Source organism: Pelodiscus sinensis, chromosome 4, assembly GCF_052426305.1.
Source record: "Pelodiscus sinensis isolate ZL-2025 chromosome 4, ASM5242630v1, whole genome shotgun sequence".
In the NCBI taxonomy this organism is placed as follows: domain Eukaryota; kingdom Metazoa; phylum Chordata; order Testudines; family Trionychidae; genus Pelodiscus; species Pelodiscus sinensis.
Window position 1 is genome coordinate 82,449,894 of NC_143055.1, and position 22,984 is coordinate 82,472,877.

The 22,984-nt window shown below is 43.4% G+C and overlaps 1 protein-coding gene across 3 annotated transcripts in view; it reads right to left on the reverse strand.

Annotated features, from left to right (window-relative positions):
- DCLK2 (doublecortin like kinase 2) overlaps positions 1-22,984 on the reverse strand; it is a 157,143-nt gene that overhangs the window by 70,032 nt on the left and 64,127 nt on the right. For 2 of the 3 annotated variants that reach the window (XR_331241.5, XM_006111577.5), the window contains exons 3-5: positions 14,751-14,853; positions 7,071-7,175; positions 5,178-5,228 (exon numbers count right to left, since the gene is read on the reverse strand). Coding sequence is in view for 2 of the 3 variants with exons in the window: in XM_006111577.5 (XP_006111639.3) it covers positions 5,178-5,228; positions 7,071-7,175; positions 14,751-14,853 (259 nt within the window). In the remaining variant the exon portion in view is untranslated. The remainder of the gene's footprint in view (positions 1-5,177; positions 5,229-7,070; positions 7,176-14,750; positions 14,854-22,984) is intronic. The other variant, XM_006111579.5, reaches the window with a different exon arrangement.

A 22,984-nucleotide genomic window follows, 5' to 3' on the forward strand; every position in this document is an offset into this window, starting at 1 on the left:
ACTGCTCTGACAGCCTTAATAAAATCTCTCTCTCTAATGTTCATGATGCTAGGTTAAAAATTAAGCACAGTTTATCTAGGGAATTGGTTTTCTTGGAATCTGATGATCTTCCCAGTTCTGTTTCTCGCTCTGCTATTGACACATAAAAGGTGTTGATCCTGCACTGTTAACATCAATGAAAGCTTTACCATTGACTTTAATGAGAGCAGGACTGAGCATCTTATGACCCCAGCAAAATCACACTGGGGGAGATTTTCAAAAGAATCTAAACAGAGCACAATCCCAACTGAAAGTCCCTTAGGCTCTTTGGAAGACCTTTTCTCTGTCTCAGATATCCCTTCCATAAAATAGGGATAATAATGTTTCCTTAACCTCATACATTTCATGAAAAGGAAGGGTCAAGTATTAGTTATTTTACACTGTACTCCCGGAAATAACTTTAAATTGAAATTCTTCTCAGTAAAGCCAAGCAACGCTAGAGAATTCTGCCTGGAATTAGCTAACTAGTGCAATAGGAGCAGAAATAGTCACTTGTATTCATAAGCTCATTTTACATAGTTCATAGGAAAATTAACTCTTGTGCATACCTTGGTATGTTATTGGCATGCCTATTCAATAACTTTTACCTAGGTTTATAACCAGTTACTACTGCATTTGTCTCTAAACCACTAGACACAACGTACTAAACACTGTCAGTCAGTCACTATGACAACTGACCACATTTGGTCATTGCCAAAAGCGTAGGCCAGACACGGTGGTCTTCCTCTAACTCCGTGGTCACCAACCCGTCGATCAGGAGAACTCAACCAGTCGATTGCAAGGGCGTTCAGCCCCCTCCAATTCCCCCCAACCCCAAGAAGCCCCGCTAATTACCTCCAGCGACAATGGAGGTAGTGCCAGCTTCCCGCGGGGTGGACGGAAGTCCGGCAGTGGCACGCCATTTCTGGGGTTTCTGGAAGTGCACTGCCTGCTCCCCTCCCTCCAGGTCTGTGGCACACCGGGGACTTGCTGCGTGGGGGGAAGAGGTAGGAGTCCTGGGGGAAGATGCGCACTGGGACTTCCCTCCTCTGCAGGGGAGGGAGGAGGAGTCCCGATGAGAGGAGCACGCTAGGGCTTCCCTCCTTTCGGAGTGGGGGAGAGGAGGTAGGGGTTCCAGGGGAAGATGCATGCTGGGGCTTCCCTCCTCTGGGAAGGGGGGTGGGAAGAAGAGGAGTTAGGAGTCCCCAGAGCAGGTGCGCACTGGAGCTTCCCTCCTCTGGAGGTGGGGGAGGAGTCCCACTAGGAGGCACGCAACAGGGCTTCCTTCCTCCGTAGGAGGGGGGAGTCAGGCCTGGAGGAAGTGTGCAACAGGGCTTCCCTCCTCGGGGGGGGGGGGGGGGAGGGAAATCCTGGGAGGAGACTGCCACAGGGGACTCTCTACCCTCACTGGCACCCTAACCCCTGCTCTCCCGGCATCCTGTTCTCTTTCCCCTTCCCCAGCCACAGAACTCTGCCCCCACTGGCACCCTGTCCCCTGCCCCAGCAGCCACTAGCACCTTTCCCCAGTACTATGTCCCCTGCTCCCACCAGCACAGTTAGGGCCACATTAGTGAGGCTTGGAGGGGGCATGGAAGAGGGGGTTTTTTTTTTGCATCTCACTTGTGTGGCCCAAACTGACTTCTCTGTGGGTCAGTGATCCCTGATTTAAAACAGGTTTCCTGACCTTCTCATAAATAAAGACAATGCAGAAACTTTTTGTGTTTGACATAGTATTTTATTTAAAAATGAAGCCTGGCCAACAAACCCTCAACTGGGGCCACGCCCCCCATCTGGCCACAGCATAAGAACACTCCTGCACTTCCCCTTCCCCCAGACCCTAGATCTGAGCTTATCATACACTGGAACCCCTTGCCCTGAGCCCCTCATATACCCCAATCCAAATTCCTGAACCCTCACGTCCACAAGCCTGTGGCTTGCGTAGTGCCCCCTTCCCAAGCCAGCATCCCCTTCGCCACCTCCTCCTGCATCCAGATTTTCTCCCAAATCTTGCACCTCTCACCCACTCCCACACCCAAATCCCTCATTCCCATCCCAGAGCCTACGCATCCTGTCTCAACCCAGCGAGGGTATGGCTAGACTGCAGGAGTTTTTCAGGATTCCGGAGATATCCCAGAAAAACTCTTCTGCATCCACGGATGCGTTTGTTCTTCCGCTTTTTTTAGTGGAAGAGCAAACATGCTCTTTTGGTCACCCCTATATTCCTCTTTCCATGAGGAATAATGGGGCTTCCAAAAGAAGGGTTTTTTCTGACATTTGGTCCAGTCTAGACAGGCCAAATGTTGGAAAAACCTCTTCTTACAGAAGAATTGGAAAAAAAAAGCAGCTGTATAAGGGTTTGGGATAGCAAGTGATGGAGAGGAGGAGAATAGAGAGGACGGGGCTTCAAGGAAGGGGAGGGATGGTAGCTCTTGGTTTGTTCTGTCATTTAAAAAGTGATCTTGGATGTAAAAAGTTTGGAGACCACTGCTCTAACTCATTCATAAAAATCACCATGTTACGAGAAGAAAGCATCCCTAAACAGATCTGTGAAATGGTTGAGCCAACTGGTTTTCCTTCCTCTCAGCAATCTGTGATGTAAGACATCCTAGAGTGCATAATCCTCCATGCTGCTTTACCCATGTTCTAATCCAGGGATTCCTGACCTGTGGTATGTGGCAGTACTGTAGGGGGTTCAATGTCCTTAAACCCACATTGCTTCCCACAGCTCAGGAAGCAGCGTGAGCTGAGGGACTTGCTGAGCTGCCAGCATCAAGCTGAGCCATAGGAAGCAACATGGCAGGGATGTTAAAAATCATTAATTGAATAGTCAAGTAATCTCATGAATTCTTATTGATTAGTCGACTATTCTATAGTCCCTGGGAACAGGGCTGGCAGCCAATGCGCTCCAGCTTGAATCCTGAGGAACCCCCTGCCACTCCACGCTGCTGCCTCTGTATCAGTGTGCTCCACTCATGGACCGGCTGCCTGTCACCCTGTGCTGCTGCCTCTGATAAAAAGGCAGTAGCATGGGGTGGCAGCAGCTCCTGTCTAGGAGGAGTCTGAGCTCCTGGACCTGGTGCGAGCTGGAACCGAGCCTGGCTTCCTGCCTGCCCAGCTCCTAATACACTTTAAAAACAGAGGCATACCAGGGGTAGGACCTGGAACTATTGCAAGCCAGTACTGAACCGGACTGCTGGCCAGCCTGCTAAAAAAATTACTGGCAAGGCAGGGGAGGGCAATGCATGTAGTCTATAGCATTAACCTATCAGCTTTTGCTTATCAGTTAATTGGTTAATCAACTACATTATAAAATCCCTATAATATGGCTTGAAGGACATGCTGGCTGCCAGCACAGAGGCTCTTAGCTGACTTGAGAGGCTCCATGCCAGCAGGCAGCATGTCCTTCAGCCCACAGTGCTGAGGGATGCTGCTCCGGAAGCAGCATGGGCTAAGGGAACTGCAGGCACAGCTATATTATGGGGGGGAAGGGGGGGAGAAGAGGCCATAAAATTTCAACAGACTGAAAAGGGGTCCAATCTTTGAGGATATGAGATCACTGCTCTAATCCTTTGCTTACACAGTATAGAATAGCTGTCCAGAGAGGTTTACTATATTGTGCTGGAGACTATACAAGAAGAGACAGACCTGCAGATAGACCTCAGCTATGGTTTCTGCAGCTCTTCTGGATAAATGCTAAGTGTAGTGAGGACAGATCTGTAGGGACCAATCCTGGGAGGCACTGAGCTCCCTCAGCTCCCAAGAAATAGAGATCTCACACAGACAGACTAAGGAAAAGGAGGAAAGCAGTTGCCAATTGAAATTATGGATGTTAAAAAGCAGGCAGGAACGATGGGGTGGGGGGAGAGTTTGCTTTGTTTTTTTGTAAACATATACACTAGCATATCCCTAACTGAAACAACAATACCTTCCTTTGACATTTCCAGTAAAAAGCATCCATCAAACTATGTATTTCTAACTTGTTCATTGCTGCTGATTGTTGCATGTGTACCTGAAGCTTTTCCTTTCTAAATCAGTTCTCCAACTGTAAGCTCACAGGGTTTGTGTCTTTCCATGTACAAGGCAGCAAGCAGCACATTTAGAGTACAGGCAGTCCCCGGGTTACGTACAAGATAGGGACTGTAGGTTTGTTCTTAATTTGAATTTGTATGCAAGTCGGAACTGGTACATATTGTAGGGGAAACTCTAGCCAAACATTTCTCCAGAGCTCAGTTTTATTCTCCCACACTTCACTTCCCTCAGTCCTTTATTCTCAAGCTGAGGTGTCTGCTGAGAAAAGCCGCTCCGCGTCTCCTGGTCTGCTGGGTGGGGCGCTAGCTTTGTGTCTCCCTGGTCTGATAGGGGGAAAAGCAGCTAGTGCGGGGTTGCCTCACCCCGTTTGTAAGTAGGGATCCGATGTAAGTCAGATCCATGTAACCCGGGGACTGCCTGTATAACTTTTAATACAAATACATACGCATATACATTTCCTTTGCCCCAGTTCCTTAAATGAAATAGTGCAATGCTACACTAAACACTAAAAGATTTATTAAAATTGTATTTCCCATGTGGGCCAATATTGTAAGCCATTTGCCAATTAGGAATACATGTCTTACATGGGAAATGGAGGTGGTTGAGGGTGGGGTTCTTTGAGTTTCTTTTTTTTTTTTTTTTTAAGGACATACCGGACATATCCATTTTTCCACATAAATACATTGCCAGATTGCAGCCAACATCCCAAGATCTACATTTATTTAAGTTTTGCTTCACAAAAAGTTAGAAAACAAATAGGGCCTGACATGCTCTGGTATAAGTTAGAAGCAAATCAGTTCCACGTTATTCTGAATTTGGCCACATTTTTAGCAATTCTCAATGAATCAGCTCCAGCTAATCTTGGCTGGCTGTCTCTAGAATGATGATAAAAATTGTAAGACTGTTTCTCTATATGTAGTCAAATTATACCTTAATAAATATAATGTTACTGAACTGTCTGCAGATATCTGGCAGGTACAAGCATCACTTACTCTCTCACCTACACAAAGATCCACTCAAAAAAGTAGGATAGATCCAGCACACTTTTACATTCATGGAAATGGAGAGAAGGGTAAATGGAATGGTAAGAGGCACAATGGGGAGATAAAGCCATAATAATAATGGCTCACCTGGGGATTTTGCTGTAGAATAAGCACTGGAGTAGTGGCCACCCCTCTTTACTGCACTCATTAATTTGACACAAAGGAGAAAGACATTAAGGAGAGAAGTTATTCAGCATACACACATAAAGGAGGAAGGGTAAATGCACAAGCAACAACCACCACCAAAAACTGAAAAGGAAAATATGGTAAGTATATGCATAAATACCAGACAATTTGGAGTACAATCCTCCAGTCACCTGAGTGATCATGGCGCCCCATTTTCAACCATGATTTCAGAGCCTCATGTCCCATTAAAAGACATTCAATAAGACTGAGGCTCTTAACTCACTTTAGAAAATGAGATGTTTGGCACTTCAATCACTTAAGCACTTTGGACATTTCTACCCTTTTTTTCATGTAAAGGTTTGAGCAGAATAAAGGTTTCTTAGACTGAAAACTTTACAGGACTGTCTGCTTGGATGTGTGGACATAACTTAGCACATTGGGAGTTTTTACTAGAATAGAAATAAATCACAAATCATCACTGAATTTTTTTAATTCATTGAGGAGTTACACCCGCATACAATTCCAATGAAGTTACCAGGCTTGCACAACATATGTGTATATCAGTTACCAAATCAGCCCTTATATACTACCCTTTCTTTTTAGGATTACAGTTATTCTCTAAAATTAATTTTACTTGTGACAGACATAATGACAACGAAAAAACTGTTCTAGCTAGACAATAAATCTTGATTTGAAAATATTAATAAACGATATCTGGCCTTGATACAACACAGGAGCTGTGCATGTAGCCACACAATCAGAACTAGAGATGTGAAAGGTTAACTACTATCACCCGTAGCAGAGGATGCTTACCACTTCTGATTAACCAGTGCGGCCTGGAGCAGCTCCCCAGCCACTGTGCATTGGGGGCTGCTTTAGCCCCGCAGGCCTGCCATGGAGAGGGGCTGCTCCAGCTGTCTGGAGCAGGCCCTGCCCATGGAGGGCCTGAGCCCACTACAGGCAGGGGCCACTCTGGCCAGGCTGGAGCATGCCTGGCTGCAGAAGGATGGCTGCTCCAGCCTGGCCTTGGCAGATGGAGGGAGTCACTCCAGCCCAGCTAGGTTGGAGTAGCCACCCCTGCCCACCTCCCCTGTAATTAGTTAACTGGTTAAACATCATGTTTAACTGATTAACCAATTAAATGGGATTCTACAACCCTAATCCGAACATAGCACCATATATTTTTATATTGAGTGGCTCACTATACACTTTTCCAAGTGAAAAGAAAAACCTTTTGATTTGTGATGTATTATGGGGTGAGGTGAGGGAAAACAACAAACTCTGAGGTAAAAAGTAAAAGTAAACGTTTTTCTATTTTTTCCCATTTTCAAGACAACAAACCCAATGCTCGGAACATGTGCACTAGCAGCAGGTGAAAAGACAATTTGGACATTAAAAGTAAAGGAAAGTATGAAAAGGAAAGGTGTTTATACAATTTCAGAAAAGGTCACAGGGCACCTTACAACAGCCCAAAAAAGCCAACTGCTGTATTTTGACAGTGTTCAATATGTGAATGGGGAAACACCCTAAATTGAAGGATACATTTTTAGTGTAATGAGTGAGGATATAACCAGATGATCCCTCTTCAGTTAACAGGGGTCTTCAGCAATGTATTAAAAATGTACAATTAACTGTAACATTCACAAATTCAAGCCTTTTTTGCTTCTAACAAAAAATATTTTTTTTTTGCAGGGTATGGTATAAATGCATTTTTATGTGTCGTAACTTGGTGTTTAGCTTCCATATAAAATATGCGGTGTTTCCACTTCATACAAGATGGCTTTTTTAAAGTCCATTCAATCAATCTCATATTTTATATGCTGTAAATGCTTAGCTCTTTCCTTATAATTATACCTGAAGCTGGTGACTTGCTTCGACGGGAGGATCCTGGGCTTTTAGATCCAGATTGCCGTGATGTACCAGGTGAACGGGAATAAGATGACTTCATAACACGACATTCTAGAAGGAAACAGATGGAGTTTAGAAAATATTTAAGTGTATGGATTCAATTCTGAACCAAGTCATCATGGTAGCTGTTTATTATCTAGGAAACAAACCTTGATATTTTGCAAACATGTCTACCAAATTAAATAAAACTAATTTATAGAAAAAAAAAATCTTTAGCCCACCTACTACATGAATTCTGTTTTGAGCTGGCTGAATGATGAAATGTTCTGGATGTAATAATGCTCCATTATCTTGAAGTTGTATTCAAACTACGATTCACATTTGTAGCTCGACATATATGAGTACATGTTGACCAGGGATGTGAAAATGTACACAGTTAAGCAATGAGCCTGGGCTTACCGGTTAACCGTCATGATTACACACAGGTTCCCAGCACACAGCTCCCAGGGAGCCAACTGCCCCCTCATCCTCCCACTCAGCACCGGGAGGCGGGGGGGAGGAGAGAGCAGGCAGGAACCAGTCCAGCATGCAGGGTGCCACCTTCTCTCCCTTCTCTGCATGTAACCCACTGACATTTTCAGCAGTAACACGTTTATTTACGTAACCACATTTTAACATCCCTAATGATGACACACTGGAAATCTTGTAAACAGGACTGAAACCTGCTCCTTCTGTCTCTTCAAGCCAATTTGATTTTAGCTTAGCTCAATGACAGTTGGGTTATTTTTGCCAGAAGCGCAGTGCCATTCCTACCAATTTTCAGAAGTAGTAAGAAATGTCTGCAGGTAACAAAGGACAGAGACAATAAAGCTAACATGTACATCTATTAATAAAGGGGAAGCCAAAAGAAAATGAAAAAAACAAATACTCACACAGAGTGCCATCTTGGGAAGTTTCTTATTCCTGCAGTTAATACCCAATGTTGTCTTCAAGTCATCATTGTCAAGTCCAAGTCGAGTCTCAAGTCACTACAGTTCAAGCCTCAAGTCGAGTCTCTAAAGTCACTTTCAAGTCAAGTCACGAGTCGAGTCTCAAGTCTTAACTTAAAAAACGTCAAGTCACTTTTGTAAAAGCCATCAATACTGGCATTTTCGGACAATTTTTTCACCAAGTCGATTTAACAAAATTAGCAAGTCTCAAGTTGAGTCTCAAGTCACAAACAATGAACCTGAGTCAAGTCTCGAGTCAAGTAACCTAGGCGACTTAAGTCGGACTCGAGTTCAAGTCGTGGGACTCAAGTCAACAACTCTGTTAATACCTATTACTGAACTTTCACCATCTCTCCCAATTAGCCCAGTCCAAGAAATCCCTGGCCCAGTCCAAGAAATATGATTTAACTTGGATAACAGAGACTTGGTGGGATGACTCGCATGACTGGAGCACTGTCATGGAAGGGTATAGACTGTTCAGGAAGAACAGGCAGGGGAGAAAAAGAGGAGTTGCACTATATGTACGAGAGCACTATGATTGCTCTGAACTCCAATATAAAGAGGGAGAAAAACCTGTTGAGGGTCTATGGGTTAAGTTTAAAGGAGCAAACAACAGCAGTGATGTTGTGGTTGGTGTCTGCTACAGGCCACCGAATCAAGTGGATGAGGTAGATGAGGCTTTCTTCGGACAACTGAGAGAAGCTTCCAGATCGCAGGCCCTGGTTAATCACCCTGACATCTGTTGGAAAACCAATACAGCAGTACGCAGGCAATCCAGGAAGTTTTTGGAGAATGTTGGGGATAACTTCTTGACACAAGTGCTGAAGGATCCGACCAGGGGCCGTGCGCAGCTTGACCTTCTGTTCACAAACAGGGAGGAACTAATAGGGGAAGTAGAGGTGGGTGACAACCTGGAAAGCAGTGATCATGAGATGGTAGATTTCAGGATCCTGACCAAAGGAAGAAAAGAGAGTAGTAAAATCCATACCTTCGACTTCAAAAAAGCAGATTTTGACTCCCTCAGAGAATCCCCTGGGATGCTAACATGAAGGGGAAAGGAGTCCAGGACAGCTGGCAGTATTTTAAAGAAGCCTTATTGAAGGCACAGAAAGAAACCATCCCGACGCGTAGCAAGAGAGGCAAACATGGTAGGAGACCGGATTGGCTTACAGGGGAAATCCTTGGTGAACTTAAGCACAAAAAGGAAGCTTACAAAAAGTGGAAATTTGGACAAATGACCAGGGAGGGGTTTAAATTTATAGCTCGAGAATGCCGGGAGTTATCAGGAAGGCAAAAGCGCAAATGGAATTGCGACTGGCTAAGGATGTAAAGGATAACAAGAAAGGTTTCTACAGACATGTTAACAAGAAGAAAGTGATCAGAGAGGTGTGTGCAGCCCCTACTGGATGAAGGAGGTAACCTAGTGACAGATGATGTGTATTCACGGACAAGGTGGACTCCCGGACTAATGACCTAAGTGACGCAAGATGGGATGAAGATGGACAGCCCTTGGTAGGTAAAGAACAGGTTAGGAACTATTTAGAAAAGCTAAACGTACACAAATCCATGGGTCCGGACTCAATGCATCCAAGGGTACTGAGGGAGTTGGCAAATGTCATTGAGGAGCCTTTGGCCATTATCTTTGAGAAGTCGTGGAGATTGGGAGAAATCCCGGATGATTGGAAAAAGGCAAATGTAGTGCCCATCTTCAAAAAAGGGAAGAAGGATGATCCAGGGAACTATAGGCCGGTCAGTCTTACATTGGTTCCTGGAAAAATCATGGAAGGGATTTTTAAGGAATCCATTTTGAGGCACTTGGAAGAGAGGAAAGTGATTAGGAATAGTCAGCATGGATTCACAAAGGGAAAGTGATGCCTGACCAATCTGATTAGCTTCTATGATGAGGTAACTGGCTCTGTGGATGTGGGAAAGTCAGTGGATATGATATACCATGACTTTAGCAAGGCTTTTGATACGGTCTTCCCCAATATTCTTGCCAGAAAGTTAAGGGAATGTGGATTGGATAAATGGACGGTAAGATGGATAGAAAGATGGCTAGAAGGCTGGGCCCAGCCGGTAGTGATCAATGGCTCGATGTCAGGATGGTGGTCGGTTTCTAGCGGAGTGCTCCAAGGTTCGATTTTAGAACGGGTTTTGTTCAATATCTTTATTAACGACCTGCATGAGGGGATGGACTGCACCCACAGCAAGTTTGCGGATGACACTAAGTTAGGGGGAGAGGTAGATACGCTTGAAGGCAGAGATAGGGTCCAGAGTGACTTAGACAAATTGGAGGATTGAGCCACAAGAAATCTGATGAGGTTTAACAAGGAGAAGTGCTGACTCCTGCACTTGGGACGGAAGAATCTCAAGCATTGTTACAAGCTGGGGACCAACCTCTTAAGTAGTAGTTCTGCAGAAAAGGACCTGGGGGTTACAGTGGATGAGAAGCTGGATATGAGTCAACAGTGTGCCCTTGTAGCCAAGAAGGCTAATGGCATATGAGGTTGCATTAAGAGGAGCACTGCCAGCAGATCCAGAGATGTCATTATTCCCCTTTATTCGGCTCTGGTAAGGTCACATCTGAAGTAGTGTGTCCAGTTCTGGGCCCCCCACTAAAAAAGGACGTGGACACATTGGGGAGGGTCCAGCGGAGGGTCCAAAATGATTAGGGGGCTGGAGCACATGACCTGTGAAGAGAGGCTGAGGGAGTTGGGTCTGTTTAGTCTGCAGAAGCAAAGAGTGAGGGGGGATTTGATAACAGCCTTCAACTTCCTGAAGGGAGCTTCCAAAGAGGATGGAGAGAGGCTGTTCTCAGTAGTGACAGATGGCAGAACAAGGAGCAATGGTCTCAAGTTGTGGTGGGAGAGGTCCAGGTTGGATATTAGGAAACTATTTCACTAGGAGGGTAGTGAAGCACTGGAATGGGTTACCTAGGGAAGTAGTGGAGTCCCCATCCCTAAGGTGTTTAAGTCTCGGCTTGACAAAGTCCTGGCTGGGTTGATTTAGTTGGGATTGGCCCTGCCTAGAGCAGGGGGCTGGACTTGATGACCTTCTGAGGTCTCTTCCAGCTCTATGGTTCTATGATTCTATGAATTAGACCAATTTTCCTTCCCATTTCCACCACTGATTCATCTACATACCATCAATTCAACCCAACCCACCAACAAGTGAATTTACACACATCACTAGATCAATTTATAAACATCAAATACAAAATTAAGAGCCCCATGAAACAAATTCAACTCTTCTTATGCCAAAAAAAACCCCTCCTGCATATCACCTCATCAATTCAGATTTTCCTTCCCCTTCTTCACTCCTCCATGCCCCCATTTCTCTCATGCTATTCTGTCCTCTGATAGACTACCACTTCTCTCCAAACCAACTAAGATTGTCCCTTCTCATCCAATTCACCGGGCCTTTCCATTGCTTCAGCAACTCCCGGTACATGTTCCAGGCATAGGTGGCAGGGCTTATATTAGGATCCTTGTCGTCTTTCTACCACTCGCTTCAAATATGAGACAGCCATTTAATTTTCACAGACAACCTAAAGACCAGCTTTTGGATCTATTCTCAGACACCTGCTTCCCCTGCTGAGTCTCCAGCATATGACCAGCTACCTGGAATACACAGGATTAGTGACTGCTGCCCCTTCCCCATCCCAGAAGAAAATTGAGCTAGCCTCCTCTTTCACTGAGCTCCACTTACTCCCTGATCTATTACAACTTCTAAGCAAGTAGCACATCCCAGAGAGCATGGATGCGAGATAATGGAAAGAGGGAGAACTGATGGACTGGGGCTGAAAGGCAAACTATGGTCTTGTCTAGACTATGGAAGATATTAATCAACATGTCAGCTCTCCTCTCAGGTCTGCCTGATGTTACAGCCACAGCTCTAACCACATTAAAAACATGCTGCTCTAACTACACTAGGCTGTTAATATTCATTAGCTAATGCTTTCCAAGACAAGTCCTAATAGGTTCAAGAGAGAGGAACCAATGGGAAGCCTGAAGAAATAGAATTAATGCATTAGATCAGACCTGGGCAAAACACGGCCTATGGGCCAAAACCAGCCCACCAAACCACCAGATCCGGCCCAGAGAGGCAGCAGGGAGCCCCAGGCAGGCTCCTCTGCATGCCCCGCATGCAGTGCAGAAACACGGCTGCAGGGCTCTATTTCTGCTTTAAAACTGGAGGGGAAGTTTCAGGACCCCCCGCCCCAGCACAATCCCATTGGCCAGTTTCTGGCCAGAAACCAGCCAATGGGAGCTGCTTGTTGGAATAACAGGCAACAAAAAGAACCACACCCCCTCAGCTTAGTTATTCAATGAAGCACATGGCTCTAACAAGCAGGCAGGCAGGGAAACATTTTAAGCTCTGCAGGCAGGCAGGCTAGTTTGGCAACTGGTAGGTAAGTCTCTTGGTCACAGCCTGCTTCTGGCACTCCAGCCCTTTCCTGACCCAATCCTCTGTCCCGCCCCTCTCAACATACTCAAACCCTCTGTTCCCCTCTTGCACCCATACCCCCTCCCAGATCTGCCACCCCAATCTCCTGCCCCAGATCACATTACCCTTCTACTCTAGGTCACATCCCAAAACCCTGCACTCAAGTCCCCTGCCCTAAGTCACAACTAATTCCTTCAGCAAAACTCCCTCCCAGACTCCAATCTCCCTCCTGCACCCAAATCCCTTACCCCAAGCTCCCTTCTGGATCCAACCTTCTTTCCAGATCCCATACCTCCTCCATTAACATCATGGAAGAGTGTGGCCCCTGACCACTTTCCAAAATCTTGGAGTGGCCCGCCATCAAAAATTATTGCCCACACCTGCATTATATGAAAGTGCAATAATAAAAGTAAGACTAATTGAGGAGGCAAGGGGGTGAATTGTGATGTGAGGAACCCACTTTCAGATCCTTACATTGGTTTTCAAGCTTTTTGCATTACCAGTGCAAGCAGGCAAGGCCTGAGAACAGAACTGATGGGGAAGGCCACCAGGATTAGAGTTGACTGCAAACCCTCCCCTCCCCCAAACAATGAAATTTCCGTTTTTGTCAAAAATAAGTTAATGCTTTTGTGGAAAAAACAGTAACTTGAGAGTGGATAAAAAAGTTCTCTACACACAGCCTAAAACGCTCCCTGAATCATTTGTGGGCATTTCATAAGGAGGCTCATGCCAAGCCTCTCTCCCTTCTCAAATATTTTCATTTAATGGAGGATGATTTGTTTCTGTAGCAAACATAGTGTAGAAGAACTGGTGGAAGAACCCAGGAGGCAGGTCACTCATAATATAGAAAAAAACCTGAAAATAAACTTTGCCAGCCTAACATAGGATCTGGCAACAGTGCACTCCTAGATTCAGATCACTGCATTTCCATGAGACTTGTAATATTTCCAGTATTAAAGATACATCATGAGATGTGCTGGTGAGAGAAACTACTATACAATAGTGTACATCTGTCTCAAATTTCAGCACAAATAATTTCATATTTAATAATCTTTGCAGAAATTCTAAAACTCCTTTTGAATTTACATTAGAGTTTTGCTCTTGCCTAGAAAACAACTTTCTCGCAGCTAACAGATTCGTAGTATAAATATTTACAGATAAACAGAAAGCATGCATGCACAAGCTCATTATTCTATATGGGTTTACAATAAAAATAATCAGTTCTGTTAACTGGCAAAGCAACACATCTTTACTAGACATTTGGAATGAAAGGGATACTGTAAAACCTCGAATATAATGCACACTTTTTTCCGAGTTTTTTTGGGTCAAAGTCGGGGTGTGCATTATATATAGGAGTTATTGTTTAAAATTTTATTTTGGCAGTTCTGTGTCAGAAGACGATGAACCTCCGCTATGCCGACACCACACTAAGATGGCAGTAAACATGAAATCAACATCAATTGAAATGGCAGAGATTCCAAGAATGCTTTAAAATGTTTAAAAACAATAAGTATGAAATTTACGTCTTACTTGTCGTATGAAATAGTTTATAGTTAATTAATTGCTGACATTTATGAAAATAAATGCCATGTATTCTATAGTCGTACACTCATGTGCAATCAACCGGCAATACAAAAAGGCAGGAAATACGACGCTCTATACACTTGAAATCGGATAGACTATATTTAATGACGCCTTCATATCTATGACGACGGGTATCATAAAATACATGTACAATGGGCAAAATCAGGGTGCACATTATATACAGGAGTATAGATTTTTTCATGACGATAAAAATCAAAAGTAGGGTGCGCATTTTATATCGGTGAGCATTATATTTAAGATTTTACAGTAATTTCTTGTATGCCTGCAAACAGCAGCTACATATGTGATTTTTTGGTGGTAAAAAAACCCTCAATAGGAACATGGGATCCAAGTTAGAATCCACCAAAGTAGGTGGAAATAGTCTTATTGACTTCAATGAATAGACCCTTGGAGCAGATTAAAAGCTCCCTTTTCAAAGTTCACTGCCATTTACCATGTCCATTGCCCATGAAAAAAGCCAGATTTACAAAACACCCTGATAAATGGACTGTAGCTAAACTATTGTTTGAAAAATGTTATTAAAGAAACATATTTGATAGGAAAAATCATCTAAATAAGTTTCTCCAAAAACACACTTTTGAATGAGGATGGGGAGGGAGGGGTTCAGGAGAAATTAATCACTTTAAAAGGTTTAAAGCAATCTTACCACTATGATCCAGTACAAAGTCATCTTGAGCATAACGATATTTTTCAGGTCCACATGCAATGAAAACATCATCATCTCCAAAAAAGTCCTGCAAGCAGGTAACCTAAAAGCCAAAATAAGTAAGAAAGTGTGCAAAAGATTTCCAAGATGCAGGCAATAGCAATGAAACCCAAGAGGTGTGGGCTTTCTTTTTATAGTGCTTCAATACTAGGTATTGTTTTTTTCCCCATGACAGACGCCAGTTTTCAAATATTGTAGTGCAGTGGCTCTCAACCAGGAATACATATACCTCGGGGAGTATACAGAGGTCTTCCATAGTGTACATCAAAGCATCTACGTATTTGCCTGGTTTTATAACAGTCTACATAAAAAGCACTAGAGAAGTCAGTACAAACTAAAATTTCATACAGACAAAATGAGAAACTAAGCAATTATTTATTAACAACCTGCTTTGACACGGTTGAATTACATCTGGTTTTGTAACTAAGTTTTTAAGTGAGGTGAAATGGAAGGTAGACAAAACAAATCATATTCCTGAATAGGTATGTAAAATGCTAGTTAATCAGTTAACTGTGCGGCATCCAGGCCCATCGTGGACAGAGGCTGCTCTGGATGTGAGCTGCTCCAGACCTCACTGCTTACCAGTTAACCTTTCACATCCCTAATCGTGAAAGTGGACGAGTAGTTTGGAAAGGTTGAGAAACATTGCTGTAGAGCCACCTTCAAAGTAAACGAGCTTCAGTGTCAAAAATATAAATTACAGGTTGAACCTCTCTCATCAGGCACTCTTGGGTCCGGCAACCTCTATGGTCCAGCATGATTTTATTTAGCTGGATGTTCATTTATCATGAGTTTAGCCAAGTTTCCTGTGGTCCCATAAAATTTGCTCATTGCCACCAGTCCTGGTTCTCAGTGTTCTGCGCTGTAATTTAGCTCTAATTTACCTCTAAATGTCTTCGAAGAACCCAGTAAGCAGTGGAAGTGTTGGTAATGCTTCGAGACAATATTAACCTCCCATAGTCCAGCATATTCTCTGATTCAGCACTGGACAAGTCATGGAGGTACCAGACTAGAGAGGTTCAACCTGTATTACACAATTTTTAAATAAGCAGCCTTCTTCTATGACACTAGTAGACATGTAATCATTTATAATTGCCTGTAAACATTTATGGCTTTGACAGAAATGACTGTATATTACTGAAGTGTCAAAGCTGACATTAAAATTTCCAAATTAATTCTTTATGGGAAAAACCTTATTCTAAAATTACTCTAACACTAAACCATACATTTCTGCTTATTTTTAAGTGGTGTTTAAACAACATACTGTTATCAAATAGTTATAAAATCCAATTATGTCCTTTTTACTAAAAATCTATTCAATATTACAACAACGTTCAATTAATAAAAACAAGTTAGACTGAGTGAAACTTCGCACTAAAAAAACAAAAAAAAACCTTTCAAGTTTCAGGATCCGCATTGTGGTATCTGTGGATGACAAGTACTACACATTGAACCTCTCTCGTCTGGGACTCCCTGGTCTGGCAACATCCGTGGTTCAGCAGGACCACAGATGTGGCTAAACCAGAGAGCTCTGGCTGCAGAAGTTGAGTGCCGCTTGGAGCTGATCTGGTCCACAGCAGCCTGCAGGAGCAGTGACCTCGGGGTAGAGCTGCCAGCTGCTCTTGGGGTTCCCGAAACCAGCCCTGTATGGTGACAGTTGCTCCCAGGGCTGTCTCCCTCCCTCACAGGGAACCCTGGGAGCAGCTGCCACCGCCACACACATGGGCCCAGGGAACCCCAGAAGCAGCTACCACCACTGCATGCACAGGCACCGGTGGCAGGGAGCAAAGCCCCATGAGCGGGCCAGGGGCAGCAGACCTTGGCAGGTGGGCTGTAGGAAGTCAAGCCTCTGGGTTCTCCCAGGGTAGCAGCCAAGAGGGGAGCCGCAGGAGAGCCCCAATACCGGACCTCTCTAGTCTGGCAAATTCCCTAGTTCAGAACCACTCCAGTCCCAAGGGTGCCAGACCAGGGAGGTTCAACCTGTATAAGAATTAATAATTTTTATTATAGGTAAGTACGAAACACTATTTCTTCTTCAAATTTCAGGCAGACAGCAATTTAAACAATGCCATTTTGTATTTAAAACCCATACAAAACCAAAAACTATAGTATGTGTGGAAAGTGTTATATGAAAAACAGTATAACATTTGGCAGAGTCTAGTAACAGAAGTACAGAATACAACTATAGGTTGAAACACTCTTAACTGGGATTCTCTGGTCCAACAACTTCTGTGGTCTGGCAGGACCATAGATGTTTCAGGACCAGAAAGTCCCAGTAAAGAGTTAGTTCATGGGAACCCTGGAAGCTGATAGGGCAGCAGGAGACGGACACGTGGTAGTGGGACTGCCCAGTAGGGGAGTGGGAGCCTCGTACATGGAGGCAGTGGGCTGCTGGGGGCTACAGCAGGAGCCCAGAGCACATGGAGATGTCGGGGCTGCTGGGCACTTCAGTGGGAGCTGGGGAATGGAAGAGCTGGCTGGGAGGCCAGCAATTAAGCCAGGGCTGGAGGGGGCTCGTGTTGGAGTGGCCAGAAATGACCTCCTCAGGTCTGGCAAAAATCCCTGATCCGGGGCTAGTCAAGTCCCAAAGGTGCCAGATCAAGGAGGTCCAATCTGTAACAGTATGTATGCCTGTAAAGTAAATATTGCCAAATATTCATCTGCAGCCCACTGCACTGAAAATGGTTATTTGTATCTAGGCAGAGCCGGAGCAACAAATAGGACTTGCTGAGTTCAAGAAATACATATGGACAAAGTAGATGCAGGACAACAGGCTCTTCTGCAGATGCGCATGCCTTAGATCTATTTCTGTCAGAGTCAGTAGTTAAGTTCCTGTCAATTTCCATGGGGGAAGGCTCTGAAGCTTTTTCTATAGTGGGGAGCACCTCCCTGGGAGAGCAGTCTCTCCAGAAAATCTGATAATCTTTGTATGCAATATGTGCCACTGGGACTCTATAACTTGCTATGGTAGATTTTTAAATCCTGCCCTTTCACTCTTACCCTGAATCCCAATGTCAGAGATAAATAATCAGATCTAGTAATCCATGTAAGAACGTAGGGAGGAATTTTCAGAAGTGTTCATCTTTGGTCTGTTTACTCTGAAATCACTGCCTTACATGCGAGTTGAGTTAGGCAAACCCTGAGCAACCTTCAGTTTATTAGTGGTAAGAGGAAAGCCTTTGAAACAGATTTAAGAGAAAACATACATACAAAATGGAGCTTACATGGTTAGTATTTGTCTGTATCCCTTATGCCATTATTAAAGCAGCATTGTTTAAGACAATTCTCCCTGTGTTCGTCACCAGCTTAGTTTTGCTCTGATCCCGAAGTCAGGACATAAAGCCCTTGCACTAATCATAACAGCATATTAGCTGTGAAAGGACTACGGCTATTATGAATACAAATGCAGCGGAACCTCTGTACTCTTGATGTCCCTAATGTGGGAATACTTGCGGTACAGAGGAGAAAGCAGCTCTGCGCCCTGCTGCTCCCTCTTCCTCCCCATATAGTGGAATGGCAGCAGGCAGAGCTGCTTCCCCTAAGGCTTTTTCCAGCTGCTCCCATAGTAGCAGGGGTCAGTGCCTGGGAGTGGCAGGGAGTACAGAGCCATGTGTGCCGGGGAATGGGATGGCAGGTTAAGTGCTCCACCCCTACATGCTCAGACCCCACAGCACCCTACCTGACCCAATACAAGCTTTAATTTGACACACTATTTCCCAGGGTTGCCAGATTAAAGAGGTTCAAGAGTACTAGGGCTTGTAGTATATAACTTGACAACACAGTCCAATGTCTGGAGAGGACAGCTTAACAAAGAACAAGCCCTCACTTAAAAAACAACAACACAGAAGGACCTACAAGCACTGCTCATTTGCAAATAGAGAAAGGAAAAGTGGGAAGAGGTCTGAAGAGCTCTTTAACATTAGAAATCCTGCTATAGCTACAAGCACATCAAACATTTAGCAAGATCAAAATAATGTTGCACAGGTAATAAAGAACTAAAATCTAGTGTTACTAAGGAATGGGCTTTTTCCTTCTAGTCCAGCTGCCCAACAGTAAAGTTCATATATATTACCAACTGTGATAATAGTAAATATTGGCTGATGTACAAGGGGGGTTTTTACTGCCTGCAATAGAAAGACACTCAGAATATCAATGACTCAGCTGCCTGCAAGATCATTCAAACAAGGCATTCACAAGCTGTACAGTTGTCATGGCAGCTAAAACAGTGATAACAGCATGTTGCTCTTACAATAAGAGATTCTCAGTGCACTAAACCATGTATTCTAGAAATCTGTTTGATTCTATAACAAACCTCAGTCATTACAACACTCCTTCCACCCAATGACAAAACCTATTTATCTTTATCATCCCAATAACGAGGATTGTCTAGCATCATTGACTGGAGACACATTTGACCTGTACTTAATATTTAGCCTTTAACTCCCTATTTGATTGTTTCGACTGGACAAGTTATAGGACTTTCAATTCTTGCTAAGTAAATGATTTGTGTCTTCATTTTTTTAAAATATTGTAAACAATGTAGAGTTAATTAGCCCCTTTTATTGGGAGATATTATTCCAGATATGTCTCTTAGCCATATGCTAATTGAAAGTTGTTAGTCTCTCTCATTGTTAGGTCATAATACTCACCTTAATAGCTGAATGACTACCTACGATATTTACATACCTGTAATTTTGATTTGATGGTGCACCTGCCAGTGAATAAAAACAAACAACTTATATTAAAAACAAAATTGCTGCAGTGCTCCATCCCTTTTTGTGATCTGTGGTTTCAGAGGGAGGCATGCTGTGCCTGCATAGACTGGTGATCTGAATCCCGGCTCAAGATCCATAGTCCCTGATCAAAAGCACAGTCTCTCTACTTTATTCCTGCATGGCCCTATTACCAACAGTGGCAGTGTAGCCAGTAGCCAGACTGCCAGAGCCATCGATTATCCCTATCTATTCAGAGATGAGGGAATTAATGCTGTTTTAACTGGTGTTAACAATGACAACATATTCAGGCCTCCTTTTCGGATAAGAGAATGGATCTCATCAAGCTCTCTGATTTGTGCACATAAGGGATTTCTTCAGGTAGATTAGGGGTGTTGAATCTTTTTTAGGTCAGAGGAAAAATCAGTTGGGAGCCACACAAAAGCGAAAAACAAAGTAACCAAAACAAAACCAAGCAAACCTCCGAGCAAGAGGCTCCATCATGTGCCAACGAACCAGAAACTTACTTGTTTGCTGAACAACCTACACTGTGGGCTAAGGTCGAGATACGCTAAGATACGCAACTTCAGCTATGTTAACTGTATAGCTGAAGTCAAAATTGCATGACTCTAGTTTTGGCGCTGTCTACACAACAGGAAGTCGAAAGAACATTCTTCCTTTAACTTGCCTTACTCCTCGTGAAATGAGGTTTACAGAAGTCTGAGTAAGAAGTCTGTTATTTCGAAATTATTTTGAAGTAACAGGCTTGCAGTGTAGACTCGCTCTCATTTCAAAACAACATCAGTTATTTAAAAATAAGCGTGCAGAGTAGACAGCCTGAGAGAACTAATTATGAACTAGAAATTATGAAAATTTGCAGAACATGAAATAGATAACACTATACAGAAAACTGCATTTTAGCATGAGTAACGTGCAGAACAGAATAAATAAAAATTAGAAACATTATTAATACTAATAATTTGCACTTCTATGACAACTTAAGAAACTGGTGGCTAATATACCATCATTTTATTGATGGAGAAACAAAAACAACTAGGCCAAAAGTCAGTGTCAAGAGTTGGAAAAAGAACGCAGGTCTCCTGCATAACCATTGCCCGCTCTAGTTCTCAGCCACACTGACATTACTGCTTCTCAAATCATTAAGCAAAGTACATAAACAGTAACGTGTAGATTTTTAAAAGGAAAGCAAACAGATATGCCAAAATATCTTACAAAAATATATTTCTGACAAAGATTTACATTCAAACTAGAAAGTTTGCTCCTCCTACAGGGAAGCTGCTTCAGACAGTAGGACAACCATCAAGCTAAAGTGCCAGCAAATAACCTGCTGCCCTTAAGTACATCCCTTCCCCAGTGTAATCAGGAAGGGTAAAATATAATTTGTAACTCACGGTGTTAGAACTGAAACTGAGACTCAAAAGGGACCTGGCCTTTTCCTTCCAGAAGATAAAGAAAATGTTTAGTCTGTAAAATACAAGCTGACTATCTTTTGTGATTAACTTAGAGCTGCAGAAAAACATCCAGTGACATTACTACTCACAGGATATTATTTCTGCGTCCCTCTTTCTCCTGGGAAAATCCTATAGCATTTAACAGGAATGATATAGAAATATAAAAAAGTTTGGTAGAAATATTAGAAACTTTATAAAGATTTAACCTGTCTATAGGGTTTTAGAGTCTGTTGTTAGAATTCTGTGCCGGGTTTTTTTTTATCCTGTAGGATGTTTCAAAAAATTCTATAATTTTTTTTATTAGGAAATGAACTTATGCCCATTTAAGACTAGGGTTATCAGATGGTTTAAAAAATACCAGACACACTTGATCTCAGATGGGCGGGTGGGGGGAGACCGGCCAGGAGGGGAGCAGGGCTAGCCAGGAGGAGGTCGGGGGGGAGAGCGGGGCTGGCCGGAGGAGATCGGGTGAGGGGGAGGAACCGGCCGGCAGGAAGCAGGGCTGGCTGGGAGGAGGCTGGGGGGGGAGCAGGGCTGGCCAGGGGGAGAGCAGGGGCGGGGAACTGGCTGGCGGAGAGCAGGGCTGGCCCAAGTGCATGCAGATCCCAGGGCGCTGCCCGTCCCGTGCATGGTACCAGTGGGGCGCACAAGAGAGTCTGGCCCAGGGGATTCCATCCCGCCCCAGCCTGGACCCCTTCCTCTCTACTGCATAATTGCGTACTGTCTGGCTAGTAGTTATGCTCATGCAGCGTGAGCGTGTCTACCAGCCACGCAGTATGCAACTACGTACTGATACTCATGATGACAATAAAAACTTAATTAGAAAATACCAGACATTTATATGTCTGGTATTTTCTCAATTTGTTTCCCGGACAGAAAACTCAAATACCAGACTGTCAAAACTGGATACCTGGAAACCCTATTTAAGAGACACATTGTATGTGAAAACTAAAACAAGATTAAAAAAGAACTAGATAAATTCCTGGAGAACAGGTTCATTCATGGCATTTAGACAAGATGGGCAGAGGTGCAAAACCATACTCTGAAGTATCCCTAGCCTCTATCTGCCAGAAGTGGGAATGGGCAAAAGGGAATGGATTATCGATGATTTACATACCCTATTCATGCCTTCTGAAGCACCTGTGATTGGCCATTATCAGAAGCCAGAATATTGGGCTGGATGGACCATTGGTCTGTCCCAGTATGGCCATTCTTATGTTCTTACCAGAATCTCTTAATGGGCTCATACTTACATATCCAGCATAGCTGCACACGTGGCACTCAGTGATTTAAAAAAAGAAAAAAAATCACAGGCAGAAAGTGATGATTGAGTGAACTAATAAAACAGGAAGGCAAATGAACACTCCTCCCTTCCTTTGGCAAGTCTATACCTCTAAATCTGTAACATTATTTTATCTGCCAATCCATTGCATTGTAAATATCAAGATTTTTTTACAAATTAGTCTTATTTTCTGACAGACAGTTCATATCAGAGAAAATAGCAAGAGAAACACTAAAATAGCAAATTAACCCTAGAAGCAGCTATGCAGTACACTAAAAAAAGCAGCATGCAAAAGTAAATCTTGGAAATTGCTACAACTTGAAAAATGTTTTCGTTATTGGTTCTGAACTATGCTTATGACCTACAAATCAGTTTTTCAAATAATACATGTGTTTTATTTGGACAAGACACCAGTAGATCTCATTTATGACTCAAACTTAAAAAATTTGACTCAGAACAACTGTTTTATTCTAAGGGCAGCTTGTAAAATCATATAAACATCCTGCAGCTGGGGCCACAGTGGATAAAATATGTCTCTTCCAGCTCTGGAGCTACACTCCTTTCCAAGGGCAGGCTCTCAGATCTGTTAGATACAATCTGGCTCAATTTAGCATTGCTGGAACACTCCAAATAAATGGCACTGCACTATTTAGAGACAAGCATTGGATAACAGTTCCCCTTCATGGTGAAAAAAGCTTCCATGGAAAA